This window comes from Lepisma saccharinum, chromosome 28, assembly GCF_977018435.1.
Source record: "Lepisma saccharinum chromosome 28, izLepSacc3.1, whole genome shotgun sequence".
NCBI classification, from domain to species: domain Eukaryota; kingdom Metazoa; phylum Arthropoda; class Insecta; order Zygentoma; family Lepismatidae; genus Lepisma; species Lepisma saccharinum.
The window spans coordinates 20,461,812-20,488,557 of record NC_139256.1 but is presented as its reverse complement, the minus strand read 5'-3'; the positions used below and the strand labels follow the sequence as shown (position 1 = coordinate 20,488,557).

Sequence of the window (26,746 nt, the reverse complement as noted above, 5' to 3'; positions counted from 1 at the left end):
CAACAAGATAGACGTCGTTGTTGAAACAAGTAAGCAAGATTTTTCATTTGTTCACATATAGTTCAGGATTGAGCAAACCCGCTCAACGGGAGTGGTTGTACAGTCACGGACACTTCTGAATTGTGAGGATGCATTTGGCTTTCAACCCAAAATTGTCCGTAACTGTATACTAGGTTAGTCAAACAGTGAAACAGTGTTTCTATGACACTAGATTAAAAATTCCATCGACAATTTTTAGCATGAAATAATCTCAAATCTAGATGTAATTTTAGTGTCGTAAAGGAACTGTTGAAACGTTACTTTCATTGAAAAAAGTAACTCTCTTACAGTTACATTTAGTTGATTTTAAAAGTAACTAGTTAGTTAGTTACAGTTCTTCAAAAACGTAACTGTTACTTGTAACTAGTTACTTCCAAACACTGGAGTAAAGAAGTGAAATAAATTAAAAAAGAACAGGAGTAGTAAATGTAGAAAACATGCTACAATTGTAAATACCTTTTAGTAGCATAATTTTGTTCTCTCTAAATCCTTTTCATCAAACTTATGTAAAATTATATTTCTTTCATAGATTAGATTGGATTAGATAATTAAATTGTATTCTTACAATAATAAAAATGAATAAAAACAAGAACAATAACCAGTGGCGGCGATTGGAGGAGGCGAGAGGGGCGCCCCACTTTTTTCCACTTTCGCTCCCACACTATGCTAAACTTTATCTACAAAAGGGAAATAAGCTATCTTTGCCCCCAGTTGAATCACTGTCAATTATTGTAACCTAAGTATACTACTCAGAACTGTGAAGTATGGGTACAGTGGGATCCATGAGTAGTACCGTGCAAATTAATTGTCCATCACTTTGTTCGTGCACTTTATTTGACGCAATAAGAGCTTCAAGAATTAAAAGAAAACTCAAAACAACTTCTGCACCAGCATACATAAAATCCATCGCTTAAAAACATATAGGATGTAAGAGAAAAAATAATGAAAATGGTCGTGGACAATTTGCCGAGCAATACTTGTGGATCCCACTGTACGTCAGATCAGCCACTCAAATGTAATCGAATCACTATATATGGGAAGAAGAATTCAAGAAGAATTCGAACAAAACTTTGATATCATAACAAAATTCATCACCCGTATGCAAGAAATTCTATCAATACACACAATTCACTTTTTGCATCATGAAATATAACAGAATGTTCTTCCTCTTTCTATTTCTTCATCCACTTCTCTATCTGTATTTCTTTCTCTTTCATTATTTCCAACTGTTTCCTTACATGTTTCTTCCTACCATTCCCTTCTCTTTCTCTGTATCTCTTTCTCTCGTTCTGTCTCCTTCCTTCCATGTTTCCTTATAGTTCTCTATCTCTAGCTTTTCATGTTTCTTTATTTATATCTTCCTTCATCCTTTGCTCTCTATGTTTCTGTCCCTTTCTTTCTCACTCTCTTTCCAAAATTCTTACTTCACCTGTTTCTGGATCACTTTCTATTATTTATGTATGTCATTCTTTATATCTCTATATTTTCTAACCATCAGTGTATCTGTGTGCATGTTCTGAGAATTTATATTGTAAGGTATTCGGATGGACAGAAATGTGGGCAAAAGTAGATTTGGCCTTAGTAGTCCACTTGATTTGAAGTCAAAAGTACATTTCAGTCAGCACTTACCTGTAAAAAATACAATAGAAAGGTGTAAGAAAAATACATTTAATTTGTTGTTAATATATAAAGTGCATGTACGCATAAAATATTATTCGAGTTTAGACATTCTTATCATAAGAAATTGTCAAACTCTTCAACTTCAACATTGATACAGAATTTGCTCGGATATTAAAGGACTCTAATATTTGATGTGTATACGTGTTTCAAAGTCACTATTTTCTTAATTGAAAGGAATGCGCCTACAGGAGACATTGGACACAGCCAGTTCCCCCCCCCCCCCCCACCACCACCACCAATTTTCGCCACTTTTGACTCCGCACTATGATCTACCTAGGGAAAGTAAACTGTCCTTGCCCCCCCGCCCCCCGCACCAGTTTTGGAACCCAATCGCCCCACTGGGCACAACCAAAGGTAAATTCTTTCGCGTGGTGAGCACCATGAACACAGACCACAGGAGAACACACAACCCCACAGAGGATTATTTTGGTTGCCGCTCCAGGCGCTAGAGACTCGTTAGACCGTAATGCAGTTTCCTGTTTTCTTCTTGAACGAAAGGTTGACAGTTGAATGCCAAAGAGATCACCTAGGATAAATCAGAGAGTAAAGCAGATAACGATACCCAACTCCCCATTACTTTCAATTGATAAACCCCACCTCCCCATTACATTCAAATAATAATCCCCACCTCCCCATTACTTTCAATTGTTTTTCCCACCTCCCCATTACTTTCAATTGTCTATCCCACCTATTACTTTCAATTGGTAATCCCCCTACCTCACTATTACTTCAAATAACTAATCCCTACCTCCATGTTATATGTAATTACAATTGCTCACAGCACCATTATTTGAACTTACTAAATTTCGTGTTTCATTATTTTCAACTTTAACACCCTATTATTTATTATTTGAATTTACTAAATTCAAATGAAATTCGGTTAATTTATATGTATAGAGCTCTTAAAATATTAAAAATTTAAATAATGGAACAAAACATTTGTGGTGGTTGTGCAAAATGCAGCAAACGTATGACGAAGATTAATATGTACACATTCATAATTAACAAAATTCACAAATTAACAATTCAATAAGTTTCATTCGAAGGCAGAACTTGCACACACATCATCAAACGAAAAGGGAGCAGAGCAGAACAAGAATATTGCCCTTCGCACCCTCTGAAGTCTTGAAACCTGTTTCCAAATTCATCACGTAGCATTTTTACTGTGGACAAATATTCCTGCCGTTCCTGGTATTCCTGAGAAGTTGGGAAGGGCAAATTATAATTTTATTAAAAAGTTTTAATATAACGGAAGACTGTAACTTTGAAAAATGGCCTCCACTTCTTTAAAATATCAGCCCTTGTGTCACGGGGAGGAATCATTCAAGTAGTTTTACTGTCATATCGAGATGAGAATCGCATCCACGAATGAAGGGAGCTAACCGAGCTAGCTCACAGACGTCCTTAATTTCACGTATTGTGAGCGAAAAGGCAACAACACGAACAATTTTCGCTTTCAATTGTTCGTTGACTAAGTCATCAATCCTCTCCTCAACTGTATTTCTGATTTTTTAATATTTTTTATTAGCGTTGCTTTTCTGCCACGTTTGGCTAATGGCGACGATGAGGATGAGTAATGATATGATGAAATTGATGAAAGGACACATACAAAGAACACCCATGCTCAGGCTAGGATTCGAAGCTGCAACCTCTGGTGTCGCAACGGGCTGTGCTAACTACTCTGACACAGAGGTTGGCAAATTTATTTCGTGATAAAGAAATACTTCTGAATGAATTAACTTTATCAGGGTAAGAAATTTATACGCTTTTCACTATTCACTTCACAACAAAAGGAGGCATTTCACTTAAAAAATCTACATTCCTTTTCTTACTCCCACGAAGTTTGAGCAGCGATATGGTTCTCTGAAACTTTTACAGAAACTGGCATTTCTTCCAGGTAAATACTTGAAAATCAAGAAACAGACTCGTAGGCGACAGAAAGTACGCACGCTGCTTTCCCCCAGCTCGCAAGAAATGTTTGTACTTCAGAAGAAACTTGTCCATCAGCTTGCTTAGTTGACACAACACCTACTCTATAATGGAATGTACGAGGGTCACTATTTATATTTTGAGCCTTGGCAACACTGATTGAAGTATAACTGTGTAGGGAAAATTGGTCAATGTGTTGAAGTTTGGATGAGACTGGTATTGTATCACGAGAAAAGAGAAAACGGGATAACTACAAATGTATAGATAATTTCAAGCATGAAGTGTTAAGTGGGGCCAAGGCGGGTAGCATTAAAGGATGCTGGGGCCCACATGCGGCCCGCGAGTTTGACTGGCTGAAATCTCAGGAGAAAAGTTGTTACGCTTCTCCTAGGAGACTCGAACCTGCGCGCATCCCGTAGCTGGAGCCCAAAGCATGACGCCTTAGACCGCACGGTCATGATGCAGAACAGCATCATCTAAGGGCGAAAAAGTGGGGAACACCTGAAGATGAGTTTTTGTTTCCTAATTTTGATTTGGCAAAGTGGAGCTCTCTCACTGCCCCAAGCGCCGTCAACCCTATGCCGGTCGTTTGAGAATCTTGAGTTTGAGTTTCTGTAAGTCTACTTTATGTAAAGATAGGCTAATCGGGACTGGACCTACATTTATAGTGGGATTGAACTATTGGGCGTGCACCAGGTACCAAACTCGGGACCTTTTGACATTACGAGGGTCGTCTTTACCATTACGCAAAAGGGGAGGCAAAATATATTCGAAACTAAGAAGACATTTTGAACGAACATGTAGAATGTAGGAGGCAGGGTTCGAGCTGAAGAGGAAGAAGACAGGGAATTCTCCCTCCCCTTTCCTAACCTGTACATCTCTAATGTAATTCTCAACCAAGCCAAGAATCTTTTCCTTCTACATTTTATATCACTTTTGTTATTGTTAATGAAGAATTAGAATTAATAATTTGTCTTTAAATCTCAAGTTCGCAAGTCAGCCAAAATTATGTTTTTATACTAAATTTTACATTAATTGAAGATTTGCAAAGAAATAGTAGACGTATTCATGATCGTTCCACTCCAAAAACAAACGTTTTGTAAGAGTCACATCAAGTTTATGCTTGGAAGTAGTGAAGTTCTAAGAAACACACACACACATATATGTAAGCAACAACAATAGTATTGTAATTTGGAGAGGGTGTGATTTGTGAGCGGAACAAGCATGGGAATTTAACGAAGTTCCTTTGCGAATCATCAATTATGTATGCATGTGTGTGTGTGTGTGTGTGTACACATATTTTCTATCTGCACCGTTGACTCACAAAGTACTACATGTGAGGTAAAACTATCGAAATGTAAAAAGAGGAAGCGCTACCACCCTCCCCGCCTTTTCTACATTTTATTCAAATCGAACACGAGCCACGTATCTAGATATATATTTCGGAGGGGCGTCCTAGCGTAATGTCTCAAAATAAAAATATTAATAATGTTAAATTAAAGTAAGTATAATTATATTAAATTAATTAATATATTGTTATTACATGAATAGGTAAGAAGGCGGTATAACAACAGTGATACAGTATAACATCACGTATTCATTATCTAGCTTACGTGTAGTTAAGGTCGGCAAAATTTGTAAATAAATAGAAACTGCCCTGGCAAGGAAATTAATGTCAAATAGATAAAAAATATAATATTTATTGAGTATAAAAAAATGATGTTAGATCCAGTTAACGAAAGTAAAATTCCTGGTAATATTTTGCATGTTAGCCCTATTATAAGTAGTAATAATTCTTGCATAAATCTTCTTTGGTACTGTCATTCAAAGTCGTATTGCTTTCCAATATTTTTGCGGAAATAAACAAATTTCGATTAAACAACAAATCTATTTTCATTACTTAATTGAAGTTATTTTATGATCTCATTATTTTCATTATTTAATTTTTGTACTTGGTAAGTCCAGGTTGGGACTCCTGGACCCCTCTGAATACGTTCTTCGCGGTAGGGGCCAAGATAAAGTTACTGTCTCACTGGTTCCAATTCACGGTAAATATGCTCTGCTTCTCTACACTCAAACATACACAAACTCATGGCCTTCCTCCTTTCTTGGTTTCTTGCCTGGGAAAGAGGCAATAATTCAAGCTGTGACAGCTACGGGACCTTCTGACGAGGAGACGGAACCCAGCTGTGCAGAGGATTCAAACACCCGCGCGAACTAGCCCTAACCGTTACCCTGGGGCAATTTTCGAACAGAGACATCTAGTGGCCAAGTGGCGAACTATGATGGATGAAATTCGGCTGAAGCGGCCGTATCTTTCGCCGTCGATAATACATGACATTTTTAAACAATCATTTTGGGCTGTGCAAGTGACTTTTGAGAGAAAAGCCCTCCCCAAGGTACCTTTATAAGGTATGCCATTCCCGAGGTTCCGAGATTTATTCCCATGATGCTGTGCGCGCTATGACGTCATTAAGCGGACAGAATGGAACTTACTTCGTTATCGTATACGGAAGCTTGAGATAAATGGGTCTATTATTTACTTATACACACTTTTTCTTGAATGCCGGTAGAATGAGAACAAATCATCCTGTTTGTGCTCTTGCCACGTGCAATAATAATAGAAGAAAATCGCCTGGAATAAAGTCATCATCGCTTCCCAAAAAGTTGCTGTAGCAGGATTGATTCAATTTGTTCCTCCAAATTTCGGACTTACTCAGTGGTGTAACCACAGGGGAGGGCAGGGGCATTGTCCCCCAACCTTCGACGGAAGTCAATTCTAGGGGGGGGGGAACATTGATGGCCAAAGGCACCTGCAGGGGGCACAGAGGAGAAATTGCCCCCTTCTATTTCAAATTTTATACAAATAAAAATACATTTCGTAAAATTTTCTTGCTCGCTTCGCTTGCAGTGCCAGCTTTTCTGAGTCTCGTCAAGTTCAGAGACGTAGCTAGGGGGCGTCGGGAGTCGGCCATGGGCGCCAAATAATCTAATTTTAAAAAAAATGTGAAAGAGAGAATGCCTTAGCGCCATGTGATATTATTTGTCCCTTATTAAATCAATATTGTTTTAAATTGCAAAAATTGGATCAAAAAATTTTCTTTCTCGCTTCGCTCGTAATATAATTGTTTTTTGTAATGTGATGTATGTAAATAATATGTTTTGTATATAATATATGTAATGAAAAAACTTTGAATACGTACATAATTTAGTGTTAGAATCTTGCATATGTATTTTCTTATTTTATGTCGCTCCATGTTGCATATGTGTAAAACATATGAAAGTTATACATGTTATATGTACAAACAAATATCTTCGGCATGCATTTATCATTCATTTTCTGCCATTCAAAAATACAGTTTGTGTGCTTGTTTTCAATTATTAGCTAATGTAAAATTCCTGGTGTTGAAAAAATATTTCAAATCGTTTGTTCCAAATAAATGCTTTAGCACAGACATCTACCTCCCTTTTGCGTAATTTATGAGGATAATAACGTATTTGATACTACTACTACTACTACCGCTAGTAATAATAATGCCATTATTAATGTCATTATTATTACTATTATTATTATTGGTACGTTTATCCTGGTACTTTCTCCCTCCAGATAAAAATTCGTGGTTGCGCCTGTCACGGTATCTAGTGACATGTGAAACGCTGTTCGATAAATTATTTTCGTTTATTGATTCATTTTATGTTCAAATATAAAAGTGTGAGGTATTTTATTTTGTGGATAAACTTGTATCCGAGCCAAACGTCGGGAGTTGGAGCCGGGTCTTTCCTGAGTGACAGCCGCCGCTTAGAACATGACATATTTGCACCAACGCGGAGATAAGGAAAGATTGTTTTCGCCGCTACCGAGCTTGAGTCGCGGCAGGCGTTCGAACCCGTGTTCACGGATGACCAGAGAAACCAGCTGGAGCTCAAGCTTGCAAGGATCGACGACGCGCACTTGACCGCGTTTCAAGACAATGGAGGGAGGTCATTTTCCACCCCTCAGAAAGAGAAGCGAAGCCACCTTAGCGTCATTCCCAACGGACGAATTTGAATCTCTCTTAAATACGCGGTGCTACCATCCCAGACGCAGTTTTTACCCGGATTTCACAGAGAGAGCATCTCCGCGCTACACTCTCGCGTGGTTATTGTTTTGTGTCCGTGAACTTTGTTTCCTTACGTACCGTGAGTGAATCGCAGATAGAGCGTTACCAGTGTGCGCCTTAGTTTGGTGAAGATTACGCGGTGATTTGTTTTTGCCAAGCGTGGACTACATAAGGATGGAGGGCTAGAGAAGATAGAGAAGGGGGGACGTTGCTTCCCCTGACGCCCGCAACGATGCATCGCCATCTTCCGATGAAGCCAGTCAGCCAACGCCAAAGACGACACCAAAACCAAACACTGCCCAAAGCCCGAAGGACGCTTTCAGACCGACGTCCCACCCAAAGCCCGAAGGACGCTTTCAGACCGACGTCCCAACCAAAGCCCGAAGGACGTTTCCAGAGAGAGAGATGATTGCAGAACGACGCCGATCGAAGCCAGGGGGAGAGATTGAGGGACGACTCCAGAACGACGCTTCCAGAACGACGCCGAAATCGAAGCCCGTCACCAGAGAGATTCCGAACCGGCGCGTGACCACGTACATCCGACGCTAGTGGCAAGAGGAACGCCCGAAGTTCTAAGGAGGTGCAAGTACAACAGATCGTCGCAATTATTCTTCGTCGCGATCGACCTCGGAGGACAATTTCGCCACAAAGGAACCGTGTGCAAGTCCCGCGTCCAGGAGAGATGTATGACCACGCCATGTAGCAGAGTCTGGTACAGTATACTTCAGAGGGTCTCATGTACATGTAAACGTGCGTCGTCAGTATCAACACCGTACAGTTAACGCCGAAGTCTCACTTATTCGCAAAGTTACTCAGGAAAAACCTAAACCTAACCCCGCGTCTGATAATTTTTGGTATTATTGTAGAAAAGGGTTATTTCATGTTCAGATATTCTAATTTAATTGTCTGCATTCAGCGTTACAAGCTCCATTTCATTTCTTTAATGTTTAGTGTAAATTGTCAAAAGGTGTGCTCCAATTTTTGTGTAACCAACCGCCCCGTCGCGCCATTTAATTTGTCAATACTTGACTGATGAGTCCTTTTTTTTAATTGTGGAAAGCGTAGTTGTTTTTATCGCAAGGTCGTGTGCGTGAAATAGTATTTATTTGTTGCATGGTGGTTTTTAAGGTAATTTTTGCTCGCGCCGACGATTGATTAGTGTATTCCGGCAGCTGGAGCCAATTAAGTTTTTGCATCACTATGTAATTGAGTAGTTGTTCTCATTGGACGAGAGAGGCTTGTGTGTAAGACCCCCGTCCGAGAAACTTGTAATATGCCGTGCTTACGACTCGATGCACACGTTCATTCGAACGAAAGATTTAACCACGCCGACCCATTGTCTTTGTTAACCGCTTTCCGAGGGCTGGCACTTAAGTTAATTTAAAAGAGCACAGGAGCTGGCAGACAAATGCCCTAAATTCACATAAAGGTTTAAAAATTAAAAGGAATGATATGTTAATGAGATCCATGATTTGTATCCATACTTCACATGTAAAAATACCTCATGTGTGTGAAAGAGAGATAGCGTGAATGTTGTGAGAGTGAGGAGGTTTTGTAAACAGTGGTTGATTGCAATATTTTTTTGTTGTTACAATACATATTCACTTTTTTACCGTTCGTCAGTGTTGTTATTTGACGTTTTTCAGGTACCGGATATTATGCTATTAGTGTTTTATGATTGTTCGAATCTACATCTCAAAGGTAAACCAAACAGTGTAACATTTCAAGGTATTAATCTCCGCCTCGCAATAGTATGACAATAAACGACCGTCTCAGTACCGAACTTGATAACTGGACCGTGAGTCACGACCGGTTTCCCGTACACATAACGACGTTTGGCCCCGTGCGGGGGTATGATTGACACGTCATTTCGGGGGCCGTGAGTGCACTCGTTACATTTGGCGCCGCGAACATGGGACGGCAACTTTTGTCATGTCTTTCCAGGAAAGCCAGGTTGCCAGAGCGGTAGAAATTTCATTGTTGTATACGTCATGCATAAAATTCTTGTGTTAGGTTCCTGATGGTGTGTGATTTTCGTTTTGTAATTTCGAGGGTTATTTTCATGTAAGTAGGTAGAAAGGGGCGGAGCTGGATCTAGCTGTTCTTTTTTAACAACATAAAAATGGCGAGGTTGGCAACACTGCAACACTATGTTTTTTCCCACTTTCGAGAAGAGGCTAACTTAACCTATGGTATTTCCCTGTAAGGCACCAACTTTTGGGCCCTCAGCGTAATCTGCTACGACAAAAAAAATTCCCTCGCCCCAAGTATGAGTCCACCTCGCCCCAAGTATGAGGCCACCTCGCCCCAAGTATGAGCTCACCTCACTCTCGAGAAGGGCCTAACTTAACCTAATTTTTCTATGAATATGCTTAGAAAATGCTATAATATAGGTAAAAAATGCATGAAATTGGCTTATTTTGGACTCGCGCCCCAAGTATGAGTCCACCTCGCCCCAAGTATGAGTCCACCTCGCCCCAAGTATGAGGCCACCTCGCCCCAAGTATGAGCTCACCTCACTCTCGAGAAGGGCCTAACTTAACCTAATTTTTCTATGAATATGCTTAGAAAATGCTATAATATAGGTAAAAAATGCATGAAATTGGCTTATTTTGGACTCGCGCCCCAAGTATGAGTCCACCTCGCCCCAAGTATGAGGCGAGAAAAAATTTCTTCACTCCCAAGTACGGGGTGCTTTTTTTTTTGCTCTCCTCTTAAAAATACAAGTTACTCTCTTGAAGGACCTAACTTAACTTATACCTGTGGCCCTACAAGTACGAGGGCTCTTTGCCCTCCTGCCCCTACCCCATATTTACAAATTACTCTCGGGGAGAACCTAACTTAACCTATATTTCACCCCCCTCTCCCCTGTGCAGTGTAGCCTAGTATAGCAATATTTGCTCATAATCTATTGCATTGGGAGGAGGCGTATATAGGCTCTTGCACCTCTGAAAAGATTCACGAGAACCAAAAAGTAATTTTATATATGCCTGGTATATAAAATAACCATGCCTATGAACCTGTTTGGCTTTAGGAAGCAGGCTATGGAGGCATTCGCCCAAAGTGCACCGTTGCCACCTGCGGGCTTGGACCTGTTGCCCTCTTTATTATCTAAACTCAACGGTTTGTTGATTATACACTTGAATAGCATACTGACCCAGTACGACGAGGATGTGGGTAAGATTTTCTACATATTCAACAACAACTTGAATTATTACCAGTTCCCCATCTCTGGCAAACTGCAGTTTGACATGAATCCCGAGAATAAAGGAGAGGCCAAAATTTCCTCTGGCAAGAACATCTATCGCATCAAGCACGATAGGATGAACAGTACTACCACGTACGATGTATCTGCTGGCGATCGCCTGTACATAGAGCTCTTGGACGACTACGACAAACTCATCCCTTTTTTCATAGAAATGAAAATTAGCTATCCTATAATAAATAACAATAATGCCTAACGATATTTTTGGCCACACGAAACGCGACGACCATGGCGATGAGCTTCTCATGCTCGACGTCAGGGTCAAGAAGCTGCGAAGCGACCTGCAGGCCCTGCAGTCCACGCTCAACTCTAGCCTTCAGACCGAGATAGCCAGCTTGCAGTCTCAGTGCCTGGACCCTGTACTCAAGATTGATGCAGAGCTAAAATCGCTGCTGCAAAAATACACTGACCTCGCATCGATAGACAATCTCGACAAGCTGGCACTGAGTGTGGGTAATCTGCAGAACGAACTCCTAAAGTTGCAGCAAACGCAGACCTCCGACGTTGAACAGTTGAAACAACGCTTGCAGGACCAAACAAGCAACATCCAGACCGAACTGCAAACTATCATCCAGAGCATTAAAACTCAAGACGACTACGATCGCGTGAACGCTAGTATTGCTAAATTGCGCGAACAGTTTCAATTGTTCGAAATTCCTACGTTGGAAAGCATCAAGGCTGAGCTTCAAACAGATGCTTTGCATGTGGCCATCAACGAAGTAAAAACTAAACTCCAAACATTGGAAGATTTTATCGACAATCTACCGTCGTCCAGCGAACTAAACGCCATTGCCCGTAGCGTAGCCAACATCAAACTCCAACTTGAGACCTACGAGGATTTTGGGAAGTTGCAAGGCACCATAACCCATATTGAGGATGCTCTTGCCGTCATTAGAAATGATCTGGCGAACGTTCACGATGAGCTGGAAACCAAACTGCCGGGCATCAGGGATACACTGGCCAACGTCCAACAGCAAATTGCCAAACTGGAAAATCTGAATGCAGAATCCGAGTTGTCTCATTTCCATCACTTGATCGACGACATACAGACTAAGTTGGAAACCCTGCAGCAATCTACCCCCACCCAGGATGACATAACGCAACTGCAAGAAGGCATACGTGCTGCTGCCGATGCCTCCGAGTTGGACGCGGTGAAAAAAGCTTTGGAATCGCTCCAAAACACGGTGGCCACCCTGCCTACCTCTCAGGAACTGAAAAGCGTGAAGAGAACTCTCAACCGAATACTCAAATCCGACGACATCAAAAACATCCAATCCGAAATTGAATCGATACGGGGGTCTGTCGCGACTTTACCTACCAACCAGAACATCACCGAGCTGCATGAATTGTTTGCGGAAATTAGAACGCAGGTCCACGACCTTGTAATACAGAGCTCCAAGTTGACGCTTGTAGAAAACCTGCAGCAGATTATTGCCAGCGTGAAAGAGCAAATTGGGAGTATCGAGGCAAGTCAGGAATCGACTATAGCTAATTTCAGCACCCAACTACATGACTTAAATGAAAAATTCAAGAGCCTTATTGTCGATGTAAAGATCAAACCAAACTATGACACTGTTGTTCATGCTATCGAGGAACACCTGGAATCGGTGAATGGCAGATTGGAGGATGTGGAGACTGAGGTTCGAACCAACGTAAACACTCTAAATGCCAGCATCGACAATCTCAAGTCTACGATTGTCATCGAACTGTACAGCATACCAAACAGAGAGTTCTCCTCCCCTTTCAATCCAGGTTACAAACTCTACATGTTGACTCCTGCAAAAGCCTATCATCAATTTTTTCTCGCTGGCACACTTCAGTTCGTCAAGGTTTCCTACTGGTCTTTGCCTCACGCAACCCACTACCCAATCATGACCGTGACGAACATTGGCGATGAGCCTAAAATAAGAGGAGTTGAGCTGGTCGATTTCACACACCCCGAAAGTCGCGAGACTGCCTATGCCGAAGATGCCACTCAAATTATCGACATAGAAATAGGTGACAAGCTGTATATAGAAAACCCAGCATTGTCTGCAGCCAGAAATCCCATCCAGGCTATATTCTTATTTTCGCGCCATGTCTAGGCAGGGTATCGTGAACGAGCTGCATAAACCTGCACGACGAAACTACAAACGACTGGCGGTGGTGACCAAAGGCGTGGATGACCTTTGGCAGGCTGACCTTGTGGAAATGAGTAGCGGCAACCTAAAAAATTTACATAAAATCAACAAAGGATACAAGTATCTTCTTACTGTTATAGATACATTTTCAAAATTTGCGTGGGCTTTGCCCCTCAAGGCTAAAACAGGTGTGTGCGTAATGGAAGCATTCAAAACTATTTTCAATGAAAGTGGCAGGCGACCTCGATTTCTTCAAACGGATAACGGAAAGGAATTTTACAACTCGATATTTCAACAGTTTGTTCAGAAGCAAAATATTCAACATTACTCGACTTTCAGTCACATCAAAGCCAGCATAGTGGAACGTTTTAACCGTACTCTCAAAACACGCATGTGGAAACGATTCACGCTTCAAGGTAACCACAAGTGGGTCAATGTGCTTCCGGAACTCGTAAACAACTATAATCACAGTTTGCATAGCACGATACGTATGAAGCCTGCCGATGTCAGCAAGTCTGATGAGGCACAATTGATCTCTACTGTTTATTGCCCCAAGTACCGGCCCACTAACAAAAAACCGAAATTCAAAATTGGAGACCAAGTAAGAATTAGTAAATTTAAGCGCATGTTTGAAAAAGGCTTTACCAAAAACTGGAGTACGGAACTTTTCACTGTTGCTCGATTGTTACCCGGTAACCGTCACACGTATATAATAAAAGATAATCGCGACGAAATTTTGAAAGGGCGATTCTACGAGGAGGAACTCTCTAAAACAAAATACCCCAATACGTATCTTATCGAAAAAGTATTACGTAGAAAAGGTGACAAACTGTTGGTGAAATGGTTGGGACTCGAGGAAAAAAGTTGGATCGACGCAAACGAGGTGATTGTGTAACGGGTGCTTGGGATGTGGTGAGGCGACTGCCAGATTTTCCCCCGGAGCGTCAGGCTAGGAAAAACGGCGAACTGTTGCCGGACAACATTCGCTGCCTTATTGTCGGACCTTCAGGGTGTGGGAAAACAACTTTACTTATTGATAATTTTCTTCTTGCCCCCGACTGGTTAGATTGGAAGAACAGGCACTTGTATGTTTTTTCCAAAAGTTTGGAGCAAGCAAAATATCAACAGCTGACAAAACTGTACGAAGGGCTGAGCATAGCTACTTTTGCCTCCGAAGTAATGCCACTAGACTGCTGCCATGAAAATTCGGTGGTGGTCTTCGACGATGTCATCCTGGAGAACCATAACGAAATTCGCAATTTTTTTACACAGGGGCGGCACAGAGGCATGGACTGCTTCTACCTTGCTCAGACTTTTTCTAAAATTCCCAAGCAGCTTCTCCGAGACAACGCTAATTTTATTTGCTTGTTTCGTCAAGACCACACCAATTTAAAACATGCTTACGATGATTATGTAGGCGGGGACATGAACTACAATCAGTTTTCCAAATTTTGCTCTTCATGCTGGAATCAAAATGATTTCGGATTCGCCACGATAGACATGACGAGGAAACCCAATGACGGAAAATACAGAAACAAAATAAACAACTTTCTAAACGTTGCGACGTTACAAGAAACGTCTTGACGTATTATAAATAACAAATGATGAAACGCAAACTCGCAGACGACAACCTGAAGCTGCGCGACTACCTGGCCAAACGCTTCAGGGGTTGGAAATCAGAGAATCGCGGAATTTACGAAGAGAAAAAGCGACAGGACCAACCTATTATTGATGCTATAAGTGGACTAGGTAAAGACATCAAAGATGTTACCGAGCAAAACAAAGATTTAATCAACGAGCTCGTGCCACTTGCTGCTCGAAATTATGCTGTGCCTACACCGATATCCAGTATTCACACTACCCCGTTCGAACTTGGAGCTGCACCTCTGAGACGTCAGGTTCTAGGCAGTACCTCTTCGGACAAGGTAGTTGAATTAGGTCCGTTGGCGAGAGATTACCTGAGCACCGGGAAATTTGAAAAGGACGAGGTGTTTGGATTGTACCCCTTTGTGGAACCTAACGAGGGTGTGGTTTGGAAAATTGGAAAGTCAAAAGTTACGTTCGAAGGTGACGACGTGAAAATTAATTTGGGTGAGAAGAACAGCTGGACTAGGTATCCTGGCACTGTGGGCCTGTGGGAACTTATCACCAAAAAGCAACCTAAAGATTACACAGACGAGGATTACCAAAGTTACACAGAAATTTTAATCATGACGGATGCCCTGTACCAAAACAACGATGCAACACAGAATCGCGTAAAATCAAGCAGTGGAGAAAAATACAGGAACCTCATCAAGCCAATATGGAACCAGCTCAAGACTGGCAGCGGTGTCAAACTCTACAATACCCTACCTAAAGAGTTTGTTTGGGTAGACGACGTAAGGAAGCTTGTAGATCGATTGCTGGTTATCGCAGGCGAAGAAAATGCAGGCAATCGCAACTTCCACAACGAGAAGGTGGGCATCATGGACATGATTAGCACCAAGCTTAGCAACTTTATTGTCAACGACAACAAAGGTATAGGTTACCTTATCAAAATCATCAACACCCTGCCTCCCAAATTCTGGAATGTGGCCGAGGGTCGAGGTCTCGTGAACGACATCATCAACAAGCTACCCTTCGAGATGCACCTACCAGGTTACCAATACTGCGGACCGGGTACCAAACTGGAACGGCGACTGGAGAGAGGAGACAAAGGGGTAAATCTGCTGGATGCTGCATGCAAGGATCACGATATTGCTTACAACACATATACGAATTTAGATGCGCGTCACGATGCTGATAGAAAATTGGAGCATGCCGCGTTCGGGAGACTCGTCAGCAGAGACGCCTCGCTGGGTGAACGGGTTGCAGCATTGGGCACGACCATTGCCATGAATACAAAACAAAAATTGGGGTGGGGGCTGTAATTAAATAACATACAGTAAAAAAATGTCTACAGACTTACCAACAGAAGTGTTATACAAAATATTTACATTTACTTTCGACGATAGTCACGAGGATGTTAAAAAGCTTATTGATTTAGTTAAAATAACACCACAATTTCGCTTGCCCTGTGAAATGCTACTTCTGGATCATCTGAGAAAAATAAGCGGTGTAAAATCTTCTTCTTCCCCCTATGCTTTTTTTTTTCGGGCTGCTGATGAAAAATTGGCTGATAAGATGGACGAACTTCACGAGTGGAGACAGGGGAGGAGACGATATACAGACGACTGGTATGCTTCAAATGCTGAAACCAGCAGGATCATCGATCACTTGATCGCATTAGGCAATGCCGAAATTTTTTTCTATAAATAACACACTGTAAAAAAATCTACGAGACCAAAAAAAATATTTCTTCGATATGAGTGAAAAAATTAGTGACGTCCAGGCATTAAAACAAATGCTAAATTTGTCAGTCGAATATATAAAAATTCAGGAATTGGAAGTGGACAAACCTTATGCAATAACTTCTGGTTCAATTGTTGCAACCCAGTTTGGTCCTAAAGTACGTCTGTTGCTCAACGGACAATACAGTCTATTTTTACCAGATCGATACGCTAGCATGTTATCCGACGAGAAGCTATCCATTTTAATCGAGAACACAACTCGAATCGTGTACAAGGGGACAAAAGAACTTCTTGGTAAGAAAACAAAGCACATAATCGAATTTGTTTAATAGCTACAAAGTATATATAAATAACATACCGTAAAAAAATTATACAAGGGAGAAACAAAAAAATCTCGGAACATATATAAAATAACATATCGTAAAAAAAAAAATACATCATGAAGCCCAAGGGCGTCGTGTACCAGATACCATATTCGAATCTGAAAACGCTGGGTGCCCTCGATGGGTTACTCACCAAGAAACAACTCAAGAAGAAACGTTCATGCTTGTCCAAAGGACACGGAATGAAATTGCTGCTCAGCACTCCACAATTGAAAAAGTTGCAGCATTCGCGGAAGCAGCAGAAGATTGGAGGTTTCATATTCAGCATTCCGGCCATCTTGGCAGCTTTGGGTGCAGTGGGCAGCTTGGCTGGAGGCAGTGCCGCTATCGCCAAAACCGTCATCGATGCAAAGAAGAACAAGGCCGAGCTGGAAGAACAGAAACGTCACAACCTGGCTATGGAGAAGAAGGGGAAAGGTGTGACCAAAAAGCGAAAAAACAACCTCGATGCTTTGAAGAAATATAAAAAAAAAAGAAGCCCTGTCCAACTTCGATATTGAATCTCTGATCGAACTGTTGGGAATAAGGAACTTTAGGGGTGTTTTCATGTCCGATTCTCTACCCTCTGCTGTGAAGAAAAAGGAGTATGGCGTGGTCAACCTGGACAGTTACAAAAATCCTGGTACACATTGGATATGCTACCTCAAAATTGACGATGACAATGCATTTGTTTTCGATTCGTTTGGTGGCACACCGCCTGCCAGGTTGGTGAAGTATCTCAGTGTTGCCAACCTCTACTACAATGACGAACGCATCCAGGGTTTCACCGATGTTAATTGCGGCCACCTATGCCTTTCCGTTCTCGCATACATGTCTAAAATAAATAACCCCTCAGTGGAGCATTTTCAGAAAGCATTGTGGTACCTAAAACACCATGGGAGTGTTCCATCTCACCAGCGAGACTTCGGTCTTGAAACTCGCGTTGCATGACGACATCATCTATCCTAAATCTATTGCTCTTCGTGCATTCTACAGCATGTACCTGATACCCAATGTCACGGAGCACAATAACAAAATTACTGTTGGAAATGAAAAAATAGTTATCACGCCAGGACAGTACAATCTGTCTACCTTGCAAGCCCAATTGCCAAGAAATATACTGCTATCTCAAAATTCTGTAACTCACAGAGTTGAAATTGTGTCTGCTACGGAAACAGTAGACCTAGGCACTGTTGGAGAGCTTCTGGGATTCGAGGACAACACAAAGCTCGAACCTGGCATCAAGCACATCGGTGCCAACATTCCTAAATTTCTAGCCATCGAGACTCTGAACATACATTGCAACGTGGCAGAAGGCATGATCACCAAATCCTCGGATGGCATCCCAGGCAGCCACAAGCAGACAGGTATCATCGCTACGTTCAAACCAAACTCTGAATTCATGGAACCGATTATATACACACCCTCACCACCGATATACTTCCCCATATCTCGTAATCGCATAGACAACATAGAATTGGCAGTGACAAACGAGAAGGGGGAGGTGGTGAATTTTGCCGGAGCTACTACCACCGCCGTCGTGGAGATTAACGTATAATAAATAACAATCATGGAGCAAATCGAAAGTTACGAGTTGCAGTCCTTCCCACCCAATCGTCGCACGTTCGCCAATTTGAACGAACCGAACAGGGAGATTGAATACGATGTGGACGTCGGGGATGGGTTCATTCACCCTCACAGAGCTGATTTGTATATCAAGTTTGATGTGGTGAAGAGAGACAGCGGGGAAGCATTTAACGCCAATGCAAATTTAAAACTTGTGGACAATTTTGTACCGCATCTGTTCTCGCAAGTGGAAGTTAGAAAGCATGGCACCGTCATCGATAGGGTTGACTACCCCGGGATTACTTCTACAGCTGTGGCAACACTGAAGCTCTCCAAGACCGATGCAGCATACTACCAGGCAGGGGGATTCGAAGCAGGTACAAAAATCAAAACTCAAAGCCACACAGTACTGTTTCCCATGCGCTTGCTTCCAGGCTTTTTCTCCGACTATACGGAGATTATGTGGAAGGGTGGTTTACGCGTCACTTTTCGCAGAAGCGCCAACGACAACGATGTGCTGATGCGTTACAGCACCTTGGGTGCAGACGGTACAGCACTTGCCAACACACTACCCGACGCTGCCAAGTGCGTCATCCAGTCCATGGAGCTGCGCATGCCTGTGGTAGAATACGAATCTAATTACGGTCTCAAGTACAAAGCCGACATCTTGAAGAACCCCCAAGTGCCCATCCAGTTTTACGGCTACCAGTGTGTGCAGAAACCTGCTTCTGGCAACCATTTTGAATTTGATGTTACTACGCAGTTCAACAGCATCCGGTACGATATGCCAGAGTTTGCAGTTGTGCTCTTCCAGACAGGGAAGGACAACAACCAAGAGAAAGATTCTAGCCAGTTTGACAATTGCAAAATTAAGAATATTTACCTCAAAAATGGTAGGAATGAAGTTTTCCCACGCGAGAACTACAACCTAAACATTACAAACAACGATTACCTGAAACTTTACGAGGCGTACACAGCTTACAAAAGAGTGACCTCCGGCAATGTGGACGTGTACTACAATCCCAACGAGTTCATAGCTCGCAGACCCATGTTCGTCATCAACACATCTAAGAGAAAGCAGGTGGTTGTCAACGATCGTACCAACATAAAGATCGTATGCGAGTTCCACGACGCCTTGCCTGCAGATACTTTGTGCAGCGCCATTCTTATTGCAGAGAAAACATTTGTGTATGATGTCAAGAATGAAAGAGTGACTGAACAGTTTTAGGTGCAAGAAAAAAATTATACTGACCGTAGGTCCAAATATTAGATTCCTATTAACCTCCAGGGTGTGTGAGAAATGGCTATTGATCTTCTAACAATACAGCTTCCACAATCCTCACAATAATCTGAAAATATTAATAAAATTAAACATCGTTGCATTTAGAAATAATCATACTTGAGCGCACAAAGGAACTTCCCCTTTGGCTCTGCGTATGCCCTCTTTTCGCCCCGTAGGACACGGCGAGGAATTAGTTCCGTTGAAAATTTGCAATTTTTTGTTACATGTGTTGATTTTTTTATTAAAATCATCAATAAAAACCTAATAATTTGATGTACTTTTTTAAGATTTGGTATGGTTCGCATAACATGCTGGAGAAGATGTATTAAGCTGATGATGACCCCATTCCATAGTGTGCTCGTTACATGGAAGCACACAAAGTTTGTTGTCCGCAGCATCAAGTGCCACCTTATCGATAGCATCCGTATGCACCTCATGGAGGTGGCTAACTATGCGATGTTCTTTTCTTGTGATCTGCTTCTTCTCAAACAAACATTTCTTGTATAGCTCTATGTCGAACTGTGAAACAACACTTCGTCCTACTCCTTTTGCCTTTTTTATCTCCTTGGACTCGTCCACAAATCTAATACAGTACATTTTTGCTCTGAGGGCCACAAACTCTGCAATGATTCTTCCTCTGGCCTCATCTTTCATTTTCCCCACTGTCATCTCGTTCTGGATGCCAGACAGCTTGTACTTCTCGAGGGAATCTTCTGAGTAGTTGGAGAAGTCAAAGTGCTCAGCTAATATTCTGTAATCTTCAAACAGATCCTCGGTCCTAATACAATAAACGAAGCTATCTGTGTCCATGTATGCTACTTGAATGCGATCTTGAAAATGAGGTTGCATAACTTCGTAATGGAAGCAATACATGGCAAGTTTGGACAGTTCTAGGACCGTGGCTCCAACAGCTATTGGCTTATCGAGTGTTACTTGCTTCTTCCCCCTCTCGATTAACATTAGGTCATCAGTAAATCTTGTAAAATTTTTATAGAAAGGATCGGCGATTAACTTCTCGCATTTCCGAGGATTAGATACCAGATCGCAGTTAATTCGATTTCGAACCTGCTCCATTGTTTTGCCAAAAATGCTGTTATTTAGCAACTTGTAGTGGTCTTTATCAGCAGCTGACGTGGCTCGTGCCCGGCTTTGTGTATTGTCACTGATGTAAGGCTCCAACCACTTCTTCTGTGTAAACTTCAAAGCCTTGTGGACTCGCTTCAAAATCAATCCTTGTTGCAAATAAAATTGCAATAATCGATAATGTAGCACATAGTTCTGTTTGTTGTGAAATGTTAACATGAGCTTCTTGTCATTTTTACCACCAGGAGGAACTTCCATCTGTGGTGCCATAGCAAAACCATGATGCTTGTCGTGAAGTTGGTGAGGATACTCGAGATCAACTTCAAGAAAACACCCACACGAATGATCAGCAGGCCATTTCAGAAATTCACGATTCGCAAGTTCGTCTTCCTCCATCCACATGTAATCTCCAATAGGCAAGAATTGAGACATGGCCCATCCATATAAATTGTTCATATCAATGTAGGATATGAATGTTGAAGGGGTGTTGGGGTTGTAGTTGGGCATGTACTTGTTATTGGCCTTGATGTATCTGAGTGGTGCTTGGACAATGCCTCCTCGAATGGCATCCTCGATAAAAAGGTGATGGTCTATATTACTGATGAGGCCAATCTTCACTTTTGTACTTTTTAGCATTGCTTCCCAGGACCAACCGGGGGTAGTGTAACTATATGCAGGATCCAACCCATGTGTACTTATGCATCTGCGTCTGTGGGACTCGAAGACATCAGCCAACAAGGTTGTGTCGAGTTTTAAATATACATCATGGTAATCTCGCATATTCCGGCATCCAAAAGCCTCGAAAACTTTTTTTGCATGCTGGTAGTCGTCTACTGAGCAGGTGCTATTTGTTAGGCGACTACAAAAAACTTCCCGTGGCGGAAGTTGTAGCTCGTTAAACTTTCCAAAATTATCCATATACTCGTATGGGTATATGGATTTTTGTTTCAGGAGGTTGAGATGCTTATTTTCAAACAAGCGTTTGGTTTCTACGAGCTCATTCTCGGTCAACTGTTCAGCTAATCCTGCTAAGCTCGATGGTAAAAACTGGTAGCTGTCCAGGAATCGAATCTCGACCAGATTTTTTCTTCCCTCTACTCTCACCCACTTGCTGAATGAAATGTATTTTTCCTTTGTTTGAGGGATGATATTAATGCGTTCGGAATCACAACCAAGTTCCTTTACAAACAAATGCGCATCGTAACCTTTTAAGTTATGTATCAAAACTGGTACAAAACTTAAAACCTTGATCTGCAAGTTGCATTTGTTACAAACACTGACGCTGACGACCTCCCCACTCCAATGATTATGATGGTAAACTTTCCAATTATTTTCAGTGAAAGCACACTCACAAATTTCGCAGATGGTAGCACGATTATGTTCTTCCTCTTGTTGTGGTGTGGGTGGTGGCATTGGTACTTTAAGGTCAAGAAGCTTGGTAAGTTGTTTTGTAAACTCTATAAGAGTTTCAATGAATACTTTAGGGGCACTCGCACCAAAATACAACTTAAACTTTGGCATGTTGGTCATACTATGGGGGTATGCATAAACTGGTAGCAGGGCAAAGCTACACGGAGTGTGGTGGCTGATATGAACAGACTTGGGACCTGCTTTAGTAGATGTTGGTAATTTAAGCAGGCTTTCAAAATCTGCATAGAGCACCACAGGATGCTTCAACAGTGCTTTCAGTTTCCAAAATTTCATTACATCTAAATGCTTTGGCATTTTTATTGTTGCAACTGCATGTTTGGCACATCGCACCATGTGCTTTTGCAGCTCAAGATCAGGCGACTGTCGTCTCCCATAAAATATTGCAAGACAACAATCGCATATTTGGATTTTGCCCTCATGCTTTGTAATTTGCCTTGCAACAAGTTTTGGTAAATCATTTATAAGGCAATAGTGGTACACATTTTTATTTTTAATTAATAAAAGGCGAATAACCTTCTGCCTGTCTACTATTTTGCTAACTCGAAGAGTATATATGTTATTTGGAGAATCATATGTAAAAACATTTACAGCAATCTTCGAGTTGCATTGCCTCTCAAAACAATCGATGCTATCCAAAGTAACAGGGTATTCAATGCCAGCCATCATTGGTTCAAATTTTTTGAGGTATTCCGGTTTGTTATAGTTGTATAATTTATTCCGGTTATTGTTTGGAAGATGGTGAGCAGCAATAATACACCATAAAAAACATTGATTATCATTATTTTTGATATTGATCACTGCTTTTTTGTTTTGTATCCATAAGGGTAGCTTGACGTAACTATTTCCACGAAGAGGCTTGTACTTGGCCACCTTGACTTCTAGGTGACAAGATGAGAACTCGGGCAATAAACAAAGTTTCCACCCTGAGCCCCTCCCTTCGAATGCTTCGTGTTTTGCCAGCAACACCTCATACAAATTTTCGATGACAGTATTTAAGTTTACATCATCGGCAGCATGCAATGGGATCGGATGGCCAGAATAGTGATGGAAAGTATGTATTTCGTTATGGGTTTTGTTATAGGTTTCGTAAATACCGCTGAATATTAAAGACAGTTTGATCGAGAAGCTCAACAAAAATTCTCGCACCTTATTGATGACATCCTTTTTGATTTCTCTCAAGAAGGTGTTTAAATCACAACCTTCATCAGCATCGTACGAAATATCAAAACCCCTCTCTAGAGTGATTCGTGTCTCACTCCTTGGCTTTTTGTTCGGACTATGTGGTTGGGGGGCTTCCAGTTTACGCTTTCTCCCCAGTTGCCACTGGCTTGATCCCCCCCCACATATTTTATGATGCCTTGCCATATGCGATTTTGTAATAGCCATATTACAGTTCTTGCACTCCATTGTAGCCTCTGTAGTGGTCCGCTTCTCCTTACTTGGGTTGCATCTTTTCCGATGGTAGGATATATTTGATTTTGAAATTATTTTTCCACATGTCGAGCACGCAATTTTGGGGGCCATTGTATCCTTGTTTATTTATATACAATTTTTCACATAGCAATCCTAAAAAAAAAGGGGGAGTAATCAAAAATTTCCATTTTATGTTTCTGTATAATTATATAATAAGGGTGGGTTTTATATAAATAGTAAATCTAGAAGATGCAAGAAGCATCTATCGGGTATTTTATATTTCAAACCAGGAAAAAATAATATCAAACAGAAAATATTAGGGGGAAAATTTGATAAAAATACATCAATTTTGATTGTTGCAAAAGAAAAAGCTTCACACATCGTATGAGTTCTCCAAAATAATAATAAAAATTTCTTCCAACATATACTCAGAAAAATTAGGTCTGTTTTTGCTACAGGCTTAATGCATTTTTGGCAGATGGTGTGTTGATGAGGGCCACTTTCACCTTCATGGCGTGGTGTTAAGCACAGGGGTAACCTTTACTCATATGTATATTTCAGTTCGGCAACATAACCAATAAATTACATTTAACTTTTTTCACCATTTCAAAATCTATATATAGCTCGCTTATATTTAGCACACTTATTGTTGCAAGTTGGCTATTTTGTTTATGTAGCACTCGGATTATAAATATATATAAAAAAACCACATCATCGTAATAACCATAGCCATGATTGATTTGGACATACAGTTTAAAATAAAATAATAAAAAAAAAAACTGCACTTTAATATGCACCGCGTACATATTTCCTAGCAACAACGACACACTGAAAAAAAAAAAAAAGTTAAGTTTGAGTTCGGGTTTTAAGTCCACTTTATGCACAGTAAGACTAATCGGGACTGGACCTACACTTTAAAATAAGATCCAAACCACTTATACCTCCACCGGGAATCGAACCCCCGGGACCCCTTAATTACAAGGTGATAACACTACTACTGCACCATGAAGAGGTCCTCAGAAGAAAAAAAAAAATAGTCCAGCAACCCTCATACGGAAAACAATAACAAAACTAGATTTTGTAAATTTGCAAGGAACATATTGTTCAAGCTAGTAACATTTACGTTTCCAGCATGTTCCAAATATAAAAACGAAAAAAAAAAAAAAAAAAGAGATGCGAAACATATCCACAATATACAAGAACTGCTAGGTTTATTTCAAGAAGTTTGTACCTCTCTCACAGAAGCTCCACTAAATTCATAAATCAAAGCCACATCATTCAGACTATATGAAACAGTATTACTCACCCACTAAAAAATCTTGCTAGTACTATTTCACTTTAAAAACTGATGCAAAACTGAACTCTACCACGTAGGACAATTAGTTATATTCCCAGCGCTAGGATAAAAAAGTATCGCATCGCTAAAACATACGTGAACCAATAGAAATTCACAACAATTCGCCACAGAAAATAGTCCCTCTCGCTTCTTAGCCATTTTATTTTGAACGCACATCACATCATTCCTACCATGCTGTCAAATGACGTCACTATCTCCCAACAGTTGGCAAAGTTGACACGCAACTGTTTAGAGAGCAGTAAACCGAACACCACAATTTTCGAACATACTGAATTACACAATACTTTGAAATTCCGAGCTTATTGTTCCCAAAACCGGAGGTACTGAAAAAATTCTGGTGTCATGCATTTGTTCGAACTACACGGCACTTTGCAATTTCCCGCAACAAGTTAAAAGCTGGAAAATTCAAAGAGCATCCTGCTTATTTGTGTCTCCCCTCACAACACAAGCGAATGGTAGTGTAACAATAGTAGCGCCGCTATCGAGGTAGAACTCCAGATTTTTCCAGGGTCACAGCATTCAAAGCTTTGTCACACTAGCTGGGAACTCACAATGCCAGTTTCCAACTATTTTTTTTTTTTTTTACTTTCTATAGAGAACTTTGGAACTTCCCAGGGTCGATACATATCCAACAATATTGCAACATTATGAAGAATGCATAATTTTCAGAATTTTCCTTCTTCACCCAGTAACAAACGTCGCACACTTGCTTTTTGGTACCAAAACTAATCCCTACACTACAATGCGCATATATACAGTTAATAACTCTTACATATATTTTTCGAATATCGACATTTACATAGAAATAAATATGTTGATAGCAACATTGGCAACTGTATAAGATTGGTTTATTACTACAAACAGAGGCACTCGCAAAATTACAAGAAGAGAGAGAGGGGGGTATCAACACTTCACCACCGTGCCATTGCTAGAGATGAATAATAAGCAAACCGTCGAGTTTAGCCAAAAAAGTTCATAGGCATGGTTATTTTATATACCAGGCATATATAAAATTACTTTTTGGTTCTCGTGAATCTTTTCAGAGGTGCAAGAGCCTATATACGCCTCCTCCCAATGCAATAGATTATGAGCAAATATTGCTATACTAGGCTACACTGCACAGGGGAGAGGGGGGTGAAATATAGGTTAAGTTAGGTTCTCCCCGAGAGTAATTTGTAAATATGGGGTAGGGGCAGGAGGGCAAAGAGCCCTCGTACTTGTAGGGCCACAGGTATAAGTTAAGTTAGGTCCTTCAAGAGAGTAACTTGTATTTTTAAGAGGAGAGCAAAAAAAAAAGCACCCCGTACTTGGGAGTGAAGAAATTTTTTCTCGCCTCATACTTGGGGCGAGGTGGACTCATACTTGGGGCGCGAGTCCAAAATAAGCCAATTTCATGCATTTTTTACCTATATTATAGCATTTTCTAAGCATATTCATAGAAAAATTAGGTTAAGTTAGGCCCTTCTCGAGAGTGAGGTGAGCTCATACTTGGGGCGAGGTGGCCTCATACTTGGGGCGAGGTGGACTCATACTTGGGGCGAGGTGGACTCATACTTGGGGCGCGAGTCCAAAATAAGCCAATTTCATGCATTTTTTACCTATATTATAGCATTTTCTAAGCATATTCATAGAAAAATTAGGTTAAGTTAGGCCCTTCTCGAGAGTGAGGTGAGCTCATACTTGGGGCGAGGTGGCCTCATACTTGGGGCGAGGTGGACTCATACTTGGGGCGAGGGAATTTTTTTTGTCGTAGCAGATTACGCTGAGGGCCCAAAAGTTGGTGCCTTACA

General features: G+C 41.0%; 1 protein-coding gene across 1 annotated transcript; it reads right to left on the bottom strand.

The window, feature by feature from the left end:
* Positions 1–19,954: 19,954 nt before the first annotated feature.
* LOC145980839 (uncharacterized) lies at positions 19,955–22,480 on the bottom strand. The gene has a single exon (XM_083113926.1). The coding sequence runs from the start codon at positions 22,478–22,480 to the stop codon at positions 19,955–19,957; it is 2,526 nt and encodes an 841-aa protein (XP_082970052.1).
* Between the last annotated feature and the right edge of the window lie 4,266 nt (positions 22,481–26,746).